Source organism: Xenopus tropicalis, chromosome 5, assembly GCF_000004195.4.
Source record: "Xenopus tropicalis strain Nigerian chromosome 5, UCB_Xtro_10.0, whole genome shotgun sequence".
Taxonomy (NCBI): Eukaryota; Metazoa; Chordata; class Amphibia; order Anura; family Pipidae; genus Xenopus; species Xenopus tropicalis.
Window position 1 is genome coordinate 154221006 of NC_030681.2, and position 13516 is coordinate 154234521.

At 44.6% G+C, this 13516-nt stretch overlaps 1 protein-coding gene across 2 annotated transcripts in view; it reads right to left on the reverse strand.

Moving 5' to 3' along the window:
- Positions 1-13516, reverse strand: part of kif3c (kinesin family member 3C) — a 34084-nt gene that overhangs the window by 6351 nt on the left and 14217 nt on the right. For both annotated transcript variants that reach the window (XM_004914940.4, XM_002942110.5), the window contains exon 2: positions 1283-1384. In XM_004914940.4, coding sequence (XP_004914997.1) covers positions 1283-1384 — 102 coding nt within the window. The remainder of the gene's footprint in view (positions 1-1282; positions 1385-13516) is intronic.

Below are 13516 nucleotides of genomic sequence, written 5' to 3' on the forward strand. Positions count from 1 at the left end.
AATCCAACTTCTCCACCAGGAAGGAACCCTTAGACAGGCCTCATATAGTGTGAGAGGGACCCAGTTGGTATTGGCAATGGAAATAAACATCTAGACCAGTGCTGTCCAACTGGTGGCCCGCGACCCCCCTCTGTGTGGCCCCCCACCTGTCTGGCTGCTTTGATGGCTTACTCTTGTGTAAGCTTTAAATGGTATCAGTACTGTGATTAACTGCCCCCCCTGCATGGTTCTCACCTCAGATTCAGGCTGTAATCAGGCTGTATTGTTTAAATATGTAATCCCCTGTGTTGTTCACACCTTTTAATCTCTGCATTGTTCCCCCCCTGCAGTGTTCACACCTCAGGCTCAGGCAGTAATCACCCCCATTGTTCCCCTGTTCACACCTCAGGAGCAGTAGAAACCCACAAATAATCCCTGCATACTACAAAAAGAACATATACTGAGGTGGTACTGCAATTAAAACGTTTTTTTAATATATAGTTATTGTGCAGACTGTAGGAGCAGTGCCAGCATTGTGTCACTGTAGGCTGCCTGTGTGTGCCATACACACAGGCAGCATAGGGCAAGCAGAGTATGGCACACACAGGCAGGGTAGGGAAGGCAGAGTATGGCACACACAGGCAGAGCATGGCGCACACACAGGCCACGTTTGGCACAAACCAGCCAAGAATGGCACACACAGTGAAAGTATGGCACACGCAGGCAGGGTAGGGAAGGCAGAGTATGGCACACACAGGCAGGGTAGGGAAGGCAGAGTATGGCACACACAGGCAGGGTAGGGCAGGCAGAGTATGGCACACACAGGCCAAATATGGCACAAACCAGCCAAGAATGGCACACAGTGAAAGTATGGCACGCAGGCAGGGTAGGGAAGGCAGAGTATGGCACACACAGGCAGGGTAGGGAAGGCAGAGTATGGCACACACAGGCAGGGTAGGGCAGGCAGAGTATGGCACACACAGGCAGGGTAGGGAAGGCAGAGTATGGCACACACAGGCAGGGTAGAGCAGGCAGAGTATGGCAAACACAGGCAAGGTAGGGCAGGCAGAGTATGGCAGGTTTTTGCTGTACTACAACCATTAATATGGGTATGGTCATGTGATAACATGGGTGTGGTTTCAAGTGGGTGCAGTTTCAAAAAGGGGAGTGGTCAAAACTGGCTTCCATTATCGGCCCTCCACCACGTAGGTCGGAAAAATTCCGGCCCTTGGTACAACAGAAGTTGGACAGCACTGATCTAGACTAACTGTAGAACTCCAAAGCTTAGACCAGAAGCACTGACCTGTTCCGCAATCTCCTGCCTCTTTATCTCCAACATCTTCTGCTGCTCGTTGGTGTGGTCCATGATGTTTTTCCCTCCCACCAGAAGCTTGCTCTCCATTGCCTGCCATAGAGAATATAGGAACAATATTGTGATACAGATATCACTCAACATATTTCCATTTAGCACATAATTACAAACTTTATAGGAACATTCTGCTATGGAATAAGGGACCCAAAGCCCAAGTGCATCGATAAGAAGCAAAGGACCACATGAACTTACAAAACTGCTTATAATACAGAATCTTTGGCGTACACAATATAATAAGGTGTGATCTTTATTGTAGAATCACTGCTGATTACAGAGCGCCATTGGGAATTGTGGGACATGTTACAATAGGTTTCCAGTGAAAGGGATGGAATTCTGTTTTGACAGTATCAGCATTCTCACTAAGCCAAAGCCAGATGTGGAACAAAGGGCTTGTAATCAGTGTGAAGTTCCGGACCCCTGGCCTCCCTTTCTTACAAGCCCCCTTGTGTATCCTGCTTTCTCTTGCGCTCCCTCAGCCAAGGCCAATTGCAGCACCTACAGTATGTGGTTTCCTATGGTGGTGGAACAGTATCTAAGGTCAAGGTAGAAGCATTTTCATAAAAGATGATGATGAAAAATATCCATTTATCTGATATATAAAGCAACAGTTCAAAAGTTGAAAAACAAGGTATAAAAAGTAACAAAAACAATAAAATTGTAGCCTTCGTTATTATATTTTATTACCAATGTGTAGATTTCCTTCTTTATCATATGGGTGGGATCACTCGGAATGATCTCATAGTGACTAAGTTGACTCAGAGCTTCTTTCTGATTGGCTGTAGTGTCCATTATTACAATTGTACCACCCTTATTGACTTTTTTTTATCACAATATGATTATTACTCAATGGTTTCAATGCCTTTCTTTCTTTGAGGGTCAAGTTGTGATTGCCATTGCCCACCCTGGCTTTTGCCCATATTTTTGTATTTCTGCCAGTACAACCTGTTCAAATGTATCTATTGTGATAACAGTTGGCATATAGGAACTGGGATTTTTTTACCCACCAGTGATTTTACTATCCTTTTGGAAGCTCAATTTCAACCTTCAAACGCCGGGAAAACTTTCTGAACTCAATTTCAAACTTCACAAAGTCATTTTTGTAGCGAGTTTAAATGTCGACATTTTTTTCGTGGACTTTTTTGGACTTACGAGAACCAATGGACACTCTGGGGTGTGGCTTTGTACCTTTAAATAATTGGTTAGTAGTTGATAGCCTGAAACATGCAGTGTGGTGCATTGCTAATAAAGTTCTGCTCCTCAGCTTCTTCCACTTCATTTATTCAAGGTGTTCCTGCCAGGGTTGGACTTGGCCGTTGGGGCACCGGGCCCCTAGTGGACCCTGCTGGCCCAGACCTGATCCCTGCTGGGTTCTCCCCTGGGCTGTCGGACTCCCTCCCCTGATGCGCTAAAGGCAAGTTTGATTTATGTGGGGTCAGGCATTGGCGGGTGTGGGGGCTGGTTTCCGGTAGAGGCATTCCTTGCAGTGGGCACCCATGGATCATACCCTGGGTGCCATAGCATCCCTCTAATTATATGTCAAGAAAATCTGTGTACTAGCAGTGTTCTATTCAGGGTAATAGGTGTTGTGCTATTGTCTTATCTTACCCAATTTCTGTACTTTAGTTCCCACCCATAAGAACCGAGCCACACAGGTACTGAATAAAGCTTGGGGGGTCCAAAGTTCTCCCAGTAGCATATCCAAATCCTGTGCTGGTAAGTGCTATTGGGGGGGAAGCAATAGTAGGGGGGGCATAGGAATAGGGGACAGAATGGGAGACAAATGGCAAAATATGGAAAGGGAGATGAAATGAGGAGAGAATATGAGGGAGAGAGGTGTGGGGGGCACAGAAGGGCAGGAGATAGAGGGTTGGGTGGGATGGGCACTGGGCTGAACACAAAGGGCAAAAGGTAGGAATAAAAGAGAGGTGAGGAGGGCAGATTGGGAAGGAGAGATAACAAAGAAGGGCCCCAATGCCCCTGATACACAAGGAAACCAGAGACCGTGTTGGAGACTGTCCCTTACTAATAACCAGGACCTGTCCCAAATATATAATAGAAATCTATCCCACATGTAGCCCCAGTGAGAGCCCGGAACACTGCAAGGCTCTGTGCAGAACACAGAACGTCTGTCTGTTGGTTTCAAAGCAAATTCCAGAACAAAACAGTGACACGGTTCCCTTTGTTTGAGCTTCATCCTTTATAATTTATTTGCTTTCTACTAATGGAGATGTCGTCAGCTGTCTGCCCCGAAAGTCTCCTCTCCGGCACTAGTGCCAGTCCCGCAGCCAGAGCCTCCCATTCACTGGGGTGTCAGCAGCCAAAAGCCTGCATTTACTGCTTCACTCAACCCAGATGTGACCAAAATATTCACTTATTGTTTATAATTGTAATTCTAGCCAATGTAACTCTAGCTATCTGTATAACAGAGCATTCTGTCACAGCGGCACAGATCCTATCTGATCCCCCCCATTGTAAGCAGCAGTCCTGCCCTGCTTTATGGCTGAGATTCTAGCTATCTGTATAACAGAGCATTCTGTCACAGTGGCACAGATCCTATCTGATCCCCCCATTGTAAGCAGCAGTCCTGCCCTGCTTTATGGCTGAGATTCTAGCTATCTGTATAACAGAGCATTCTGTCACAGTGGCACAGATCCTATCTGATCCCCCCATTGTAAGCAGCAGTCCTGCCCTGCTTTATGGCTGAGATTCTAGCTATCTGTATAACAGAGCATTCTGTCACAGCGGCACAGATCCTATCTGATCCCCCCATTGTAAGCAGCAGTCCCGCCCTGCTTTATGGCTGAGATTCTAGCTATCTGTATAACAGAGCATTCTGTCACAGTGGCACAGATCCTATCTGATCCCCCCCCATTGTAAGCAGCAGTCCTGCCCTGCTTTATGGCTGAGATTCTAGCTATCTGTATAACAGAGCATTCTGTCACAGTGGCACAGATCCTATCTGATCCCCCCCCCATTGTAAGCAGCAGTCCTGCCCTGCTTTATGGCTGAGATTCTAGCTATCTGTATAACAGAGCATTCTGTCACAGTGGCACAGATCCTATCTGATCCCCCCCCCCCCCCATTGTAAGCAGCAGTCCTGCTCTGCTTTATGGCTGAGATTATAGCTCTATCTATATTTGAATATATTGTTAAGATAGACAAAACCAAACCACTATAGTGTTACTATGTAATGTCTAGAAAATGACATATTTAAAGAACACTGTGCTGAGTACAGTAAGTTCAAATACAAAATAAATGAGTATGCTGAAGGGCAGTGAGAGGGTTACTGTGAGCCTTTCATCCCACTGAGTATAAGTGTGTGTCTCTGTGTGACAGATGACGGGGCGCTCTCCAGGAAGCAGAAGGAGCTGCCAATAATATAAAGCAACATGATAATGATTAAACTGAGCAAGTGGATGAGAGCCGGGCCCAGGAGTGTGAGAGACAGAGAGAAGCCAAGCAGAAGCAGGAGTAGCCTGGAACCCAGCCAAGCGCTAATGGAGCCCCCCCGACACTGACAGAGGTCACACTCGTCTGATTCAGTGCCGCTCTATCTGAGGGGGGGGGGGATTCAGCCTGCGGCTATGGCTCACTGATGTACCCAACGTTCTACTCACTATACCAGGTAATACGTCTCATTGGCTCTTATATTCAGTACAATAGTGAGTAGTGGGAGTTATTTGTACCCAATGGCTTTGTAACTGATGGACTCTAAATCAGCTGGGTGGCGCCATTGCCTTGGGCAGTAATACTACTCAGCCCTGCCCTGCTGTACGCTGCCAAAACCCATTTCATAGAGCTTCTCCAGCAGAATCCTGCATTGTAATCTGTTTTCCCATGAGGGTTGGCCATTTTCTTCATTTCCCAGGGTGCCACAGCCATGTGACCTGTGCTCTGATAAGCTTCAGTCTCACTTTACTGCTGCGCTGCAAGTTGGAGTGATATCCCTCCCCCCAGCAGCCAATCAGCAGAACAATGGGAAGGGAGCAAGATAGCAGCTCCCAGTAGGTATCAGAATAGCACTCAATAGTAAGAAATCCAAGTCCGGCTTGGGACTCCTCCAGTTACATGGGAGTAGGAGAAACAATAGGTTAGCTGAAAGCAGTTCTAATGTGTAGCGCTGGCTGAAAGCTCAGACTCAGGCACACTTTACTGCTGCGCTGCAAGTTGGAGTGATATTCCCCCCCTCACCCCCAGCAGCCGATCAGCAGAACAATGGGAAGGGAGCAAGATAGCAGCTCCCAGTAGGTATCAGAATAGCACTCAATAGTAAGAAATCCAAGTCCGGCTTGGACTCCTTCAGTTACATGGGAGTAGGAGAAACAATAGGTTAGCTGAAAGCAGTTCTAATGTGTAGCGCTGGCTGAAAGCTCAGACTCAGGCACACTTTACTGCTGCGCTGCAAGTTGGAGTGATATCCCCCCCTCACCCCCAGCAGCCAATCAGTAGAACAATGGGAAGGGAGCAAGATAGCAGCTCCCAGTAGGTATCAGAATAGCACTCAATAGTAAGAAATCCAAGTCCGGCTTGGGACTCCTCCAGTTACATGGGAGTAGGAGAAACAATAGGTTAGCTGAAAGCAGTTCTAATGTGTAGCGCTGGCTGAAAGCTCAGACTCAGGCACAAGGCACTGAGATGGCGCCTACACACCAATATTACAGCTACAAATACATTTGTTGGTTCAAGAATAAACGGTTAAATGAGGGAATTATTTGCTGTTATTGTCCCTCCCTCTTGAGCATAAATATCTAACATGGTCCCACTTTGTTAATAATCACAATAATTTTGCGGATCATCAGGGAATATAATGAGTGTATAGTGTTCCTTTGCTGCAGGGGGGTGTAGAAGAGTGGGGCCCAAGGCAGTGGGTGGGGGGGCCAAGCATGAACAGAATTAGTGGGAGAACTACAGCTGCTTTTATATATCTGTAACCATGTTATGAGCTATGGGGGCAGAACTTGGGACATTACATGGGGGAAGGGCAGAAAGCTGCTATTGTGTACAGTAGGGGGGGCTACAGGATACAAAGGAGAGTGGGGTATCCCAGCGCAGGGATCTAGCGGTTACGGCTGGAGCGCTTCCCAGTCAGGATAAGGACAGAGAGATCAGTGAGAGCTCCGTGTGTCTCACATCTTACGTTCCCAAGATGATTGGCTCTGTGATCCCGTGCCAGGGGGGAACGTGAGTTATGTGCAACATCTGCCCCATAGGCACCACAGGAAGCCGGGGTGGGGGGGGGGACGGCGCTCCAGATGTGCGACTGATCAGCGCATGGGGATTCTGATGGAACAGCCGCGATAATGCATTTGATATTGCCAGTGGTTTAAAGGAGAACTAAAGGTGGAATTGCTGCAAATTATATGTGGGGGTTCTGTACCAGCCCAAGGCCCCCATAGCCCTTTAGCAGGGAAGATCTGGGCCCCTATAGATGCCCCAGTAGCCTCCATCTTGTTTTCTGCTGATTCCCTGCACATTCTCTGTGCTGCTGTCAGTATATACTTTTATATTGTGTGTGTATATATATATAGTTCATATTGACCAGCACTCCATTTTATTGTGAATCAATATTTTTTATTTATTCAGCCTACTTGAGTATAAATAAATAACAAATATTGATTCACAAGAAAATGGAATGCTGGTCAATATGAACTTTTTATAATCCAAATTGACCTAGCAGTCAAAGATATATATATATATATATATATTATACAGTTTGGCCATTTCCCTATCGGCCCAAACTGTAAATTATATCCTTATAAACGGTGCTTAGTGATGTCATCAGTTATAATCAGAGCTTAGTGATGTCATTTCTGTCACATGACTTACTAAAACCTGTATATTATAGTAAATAAAGTACCCCCTGTTGTAAAATATGAGGATATTAGCAGTCACCTTGGAGTTCTATGACCTATATAAAAGCACGAGGCTGAAGGCTTCGTGCTTTTATATGGTCATGGAACTCCTCTGTGACTTATAATATCCCTATATGTTACAATAGGGGGTACTTTATTCACTATATATTATAAGGAACTCCTCGGGGGCTTATAATATCCCTATATGTTACAATAGGGGGTACTTTATTCACTATATATTATAAGAAACCCCTCAGGGGCTTACAATATCCCTATATGTTACAATAGGGGGCACTTTATTCACTATATATTATAAGGAACTCCCCGGGGACTTATAATATCCCTATATGTTACAATAGGGGGCACTTTATTCACTATATATTATAAGGAACTCCTCGGGGGCTTATAATATCCCTATATGTTACAATAGGGGGCACTTTATTCACTATATATTATAAGGAACTCCTCGGGGGCTTATAATATCCCTATATGTTACAATATGGGGCACTTTATTCGCTATATATTATAAGGAACTCCTCGGGGACTTATAATATCCCTATATGTTACAATAGGGGGCACTTTATTCACTATATATTATAAGGAACTCCCCGGGGACTTATAATATCCCTATATGTTACAATATGGGGCACTTTATTCACTATATATTATAAGGAACTCCTCGGGGGCTTACAATATCCCTATATGTTACAATAGGGGGCACTTTATTCACTATATATTATAAGGAACTCCCCGGGGACTTATAATATCCCTATATGTTACAATAGGGGGCACTTTATTCACTATATATTATAAGGAACTCCTCGGGGGCTTATAATATCCCTATATGTTACAATATGGGGCACTTTATTCACTATATATTATAAGGAACTCCTCGGGGACTTATAATATCCCTATATGTTACAATAGCGGGTACTTTATTCACTATATATTATAAGGAACTCCTCTGGGACTTATAATATCCCTATATGTTACAATAGGGGGCACTTTATTCACTATATATTATAAGGAACTCCTCGGGGGCTTATAATATCCCTATATGTTACAATAGGGGGTACTTTATTCACTATATATTATAAGAAACCCCTCAGGGGCTTACAATATCCCTATATGTTACAATAGGGGGCACTTTATTCACTATATATTATAAGGAACTCCTCGGGGGCTTATAATATCCCTATATGTTACAATAGGGGGTACTTTATTCACTATATATTATGAAGAAACTCCTCGGGGGCTTATAATATCCCTATATGTTACAATAGGGGGTACTTTATTCACTATATATTATAAGGAACCCCTCAGGGGCTTATAATATCCCTATATGTTACAATAGGGGGCACTTTATTCACTATATATTATAAGGAACTCCTCGGGGGCTTATAATATCCCTATATGTTACAATAGGGGGTACTTTATTCACTATATATTATGAAGAAACTCCTCGGGGACTTATAATATCCCTATATATATATATATATATATATATATTACATGGCAGTTTAGAACTCATTTTGGGCTTAATACTTTGCCACTCCCCCTAAGCTCAGCTTCCCAGCAGCAGCCCACTGAGCACGTGCAGTGCCACTGACACACAAAACATGGGCCTAACAAGATCCAAGATGGGGAGCTGCTGGGCACAACCGTTTGTCTGGTAAGTTTTGTATATTACATACAGCAGTTCCAACCATATTCATTTCAGATTTTAGTTCCAACGTCTCATCCCTTGCCCATCCCCTCCCCGCACTCAGCCGGCTCACAATAGAGCTATTTATCAGATCATATAAATCCATTTATGGTTCCATAGTAATCTAATCGTGCTGTCCATCCGGGGGGGACAGGATGCCAGCGTGCCTCCCACGCCATGCAAATTGACATTACAGAAACACACTAGGCATCTGTTAGCCCCGTTAGTCATTCCATGCATTATAACACTGCACTTATTTTACTGTATATATCAGGGGCGGCAATATTAACCCCAAAAGTCCTTTCTTTAAAGAATCTCTGTTTCCCTTGCCAAATGCCGGCCAATTGTCTGTTGCTAAATATATAACGTTTCATAAAATGGCATACCCTGGGGTTGTTTCCTCGGCCTTGCTAAGCTTTCTGATCTCACTCTCTGCTCATTAATCTTGTCCGGGAATATGACAACGCATGAAAGGGGGGGGGGGGGGGTTATCACCTAAACAGAGAGCTAATTAACTGATATAAGAAGTGCCGCTAGTCAGCCGGTATGGTTAGCGCTCAGAAATACCCCAGTACGGGGTTTATACAGCCGCTGGGGATGCAATTATAGTCTAGATTTCTACACAATTTCAGCTGCCTGGGAAGTCATTTTCTTTTTTCTCCTGGAAGAATTATCCGTTACAATTTCTTTACATCGCTTCTAGAAGGGAAATACAGTTCTCTCTCAGAAGATCAGTGTGTGGGGGGTAACGGGGCACTCATTGGGGCCCTAAAATGGGGTTTCTGGGCCCAGAAATATAGATAGAAGGGCAAGGAGGGGCAAAATAAAGTATAAAGTCTAGATTGAAATATACAGAGACAGGCAGTTCTGTTACACAATAATGTTTGTGTGTGTCAGTATGTATGTATGTATGTATATATTATATATATACTTATGTACGCAGCGCTGTACAGTAGAATACTTTAATACAAACAGGGGGTTATTAAGATAATAATGGATAAATACAAAGTATAACAATAAATACAGATAAATAAAATATATAGTTGCAATAAGTTAAGAGTCAAAGACACAAGAGGATGGAGGTCCCTGCCCCGTAGAGCTTACAATCTATATGTCAGTGAGCCGAATGCTCTGTATCAGTGCAAGTGCTAAGGGAATTCCTCCTGTTCTACTAAGCCTGGTAACCCTGTGTGTTATGAATGTGTAATTACCCTGCCCCTGGTGTTACCCCCATTAAGGGCATTATCACATCTCGTGCCTCCCTGACACCTTTATTTCCTCCCATTTGTTAATCCATTGTGTTACTGATTGTCACCGACACCCCGTGCCCCCCCAACGCCACCTGTGGCCCCTTTCCCTGGGAGCCATAACCCCATTCTGGGTCCCTGTCACTAACAGATGGGTGATGTCACTAGTAATGATGCACTGCTTTAGTGTCATTAGTGATATCATTCTGTTTTAACAGATAAAAGCTCCCCCCCCCCGCTTGTTCCTTTTTATTCCCCCCCCAGTACTTAGTGATGCAGAGATAGGTTGTCATAGCAACACAGCCTAACGACAGGGTCTGCATGGCTACTTGGGCCTCTCTGTGCCTTCAGAGTAAGATATTAATCTAGATTAGCCCCCCCCCCCCCCCCCCCCGTGTCCTTTATTGCCTCTCCCTGAGGGGAATGATGCTCTCTGGGCAATAGTATTAGCAGATCTGGGGCACAGATACCGCCCCCCCCCCCCCCCCCCCCCCACACACACACAGGCGGGTCAGTGCTACGATGGGGCCCTCAGGCACTTTACTCTGATGCATTATTCACATGGATCCTTTCATCCATCTGGTTAAATGAGCAGATGTGCCCCCCCCCCCCATTTCTAACCCAAACCGCTTAAATATATATCTGTAAATGACAATCAACTTTTAGTATGATGTAGAGAGTGATATTCGGAGACATTTTGCAATTGGTCTTCGTTTTTTATTATTTGTAGTTCAGCAGCTTTGCAGTTTGGAGTTTCAGCAGCTATTTGGTTGCTAGGGTCCGAATTACCTCAGCAGCCAGGGAGTGGTTTAAATGAGAGACTGGGATACAAATAGGAGAGGGGCTGAATAGAAAATAAACTGGAGCCTCACAGAGCAATAGTTTTTTTGGCTGCCGGGGTCAGTGACCCCCGTTCAAAAACGGCAAAGAGTTGGAAGAAGGCAAATAATTCAAAAACTATAGCAAATAAATAATGAAGACCAATTGAAAAGAATTGGCCATTCTATGACATACTGAAAGTTAACATAAAGGTGAACCCCCCCCCTTTAAGGACAATGCCAGTATATTATGGGGCACTCAAGCTGCCATAGCTCCCATGCCCACGTGGGGCCCTTACCCTCTGACTTATGGGAATCACAGGTAATACCAAGGTTATATCCAATGGCTTCCTCCCATGGTGCACAAACACTAGGGCACCCTGCTGGCTTGCACTCTCCTGCAAAGAGCCAAAATGGCGCCAGCCTTTCTCCCATTGCAGCATCTCAAACCCACAGACACAAACACAACCCCTCCCTAACCCCCCCCCCCCCCAGTCACATACCCTATATATAAATATATAACATACAGTTGGGTCATTTCCCTATGGGACCAAACTGTAAATTATATCCTTTATAAATGGTGCTTAGTGATGTCATCAGTTATAATCTGAGCTTGTGATGTCATTTCTGTCACATGACTCACTGAAACTTGTATATTATAATAAAGTACCCCCTGTTTTAAAATATGAGGGTATTAGAAGTCACCTCGGAGTTCCATGACTTGTGGGCTTCTGACTGTTGGATATTGGCACTAGGATCCCACCAAGGGGATCTACCCATACAGTTATCAGACCAACCAGCAGTGGCCTGTAGTTCCCAGGAAGAATGGGACAAGCTCTGTTATTTTTAAAAGGGTTATCCACCTTTCAGTTAGCTTTTAGTATCATGTAGAGAGTAATAATCTCAGACAGTTTGCAATTGGTCTTCATTTTTTATTGGTAGTTTTTTTAGTTATTTGGTTTTTTGTTTAGCAACTCTCCAGTTTCAGCAGCTATCTGGTTGCTAGGAAGGACATTACTATAGCAACCAGGGAGTGGTTTGAATGAGAGACTGATAAATAAACAGGAGAGGACCTAAGCTGAAAAATAAGATATAAAAAGTAATAAAAACAATAAAATTTCAAATGGAGATTCCCCTGTAATAAGCACAGTTCAGCAGGAACAGCCCCCTAAGTTTGCTCATAGCCTGTACAGAGAGATACCATAAAACTATGGCACATAGGGATCCCCTGTACTAAGCACAATTCAGCAGGAACAGCCCCCTTAGTTTGCTCATAGCCTGTACAAGAGAGATACCATAAAACTATGGCAGCATAGGGATTCCCCTGTACTAAGCACAATTCAGCAGGAACAGCCCCCTAAGTTTGCTCATAGTCTGTACAGAGAGATACCATAAAACTATGGCACATAGGGATTCCCCTGTACTAAGCACAATTCAGCAGGAACAGTCCCCTAAGTTTGCTCATAGCCTGTTCAGAGAGATACCATAAAACTATGGCACATAGGGATTCCCCTGTACTAAGCACAATTCAGCAGGAACAGCCCCCTAAGTTTGCTCATAGCCTGTACAGAGAGATACCATAAAACTATGGCACATAGGGATTCCCCTGTACTAAGCACAATTCAGCAGGAACAGCCCCCTAAGTTTGCTCATAGCCTGTACAGAGAGGTACCATAAAACTATAGCACATAGGGATTCCCCTGTACTAAGCACAATTCAGCAGGAACAGCCCCCTAAGTTTGCTCATAGCCTGTACAGAGAGATACCATAAAACTATGGCACATAGGGATCCCCTGTACTAAGCACAATTCAGCAGGAACAGCCCCCTTAGTTTGCTCATAGCATGTACAAGAGAGATACCATAAAACTATGGCAGCATAGGGATTCCCCTGTACTAAGCACAATTCAGCAGGAACAGCCCCCTAAGTTTGCTCATAGCCTGTACAGAGAGATACCATAAAACTATGGCACATAGGGATTCCCCTGTACTAAGCACAATTCAGCAGGAACAGTCCCCTAAGTTTGCTCATAGCCTGTACAGAGAGATACCATAAAACTATGGCACATAGGGATTCCCCTGTACTAAGCACAATTCAGCAGGAACAGCCCCCTAAGTTTGCTTATAGCCTGTACAGAGAGATACCATAAGAGAAAAAATCTGCCAGTCAGAGCTGGGATCATAGGGCAGAAGCTGGGGTCCCCAAGCCCAGTAACACCCCAAGTGGGGTAATGATACCCGCCGCACTCAGGCCAGTATTTTGCAGTAGAGAAATAAGATGGCTCCTTAGGCGCAGTTCCTTCTGACGCAGGTCTGGCCGGGGGGGTCGGGAAACCCTAGCAGCTGCAGAGCTCATTTAGGAAGGGGAAATCCTCAGAGGAAGGTGCAGCTGTGTGTGTAAGGGATACGCAGGATCATAGCCCCCTATTTACTTCCTTAGCGGGGGGATTAATCACTCAGACCTGTGTTTGGCTTTATGGGATTAACTAGAACATCAGGTTTATAGCTTAGATATGAACAGGATTAAAGGGAAAGTTAACAAGGC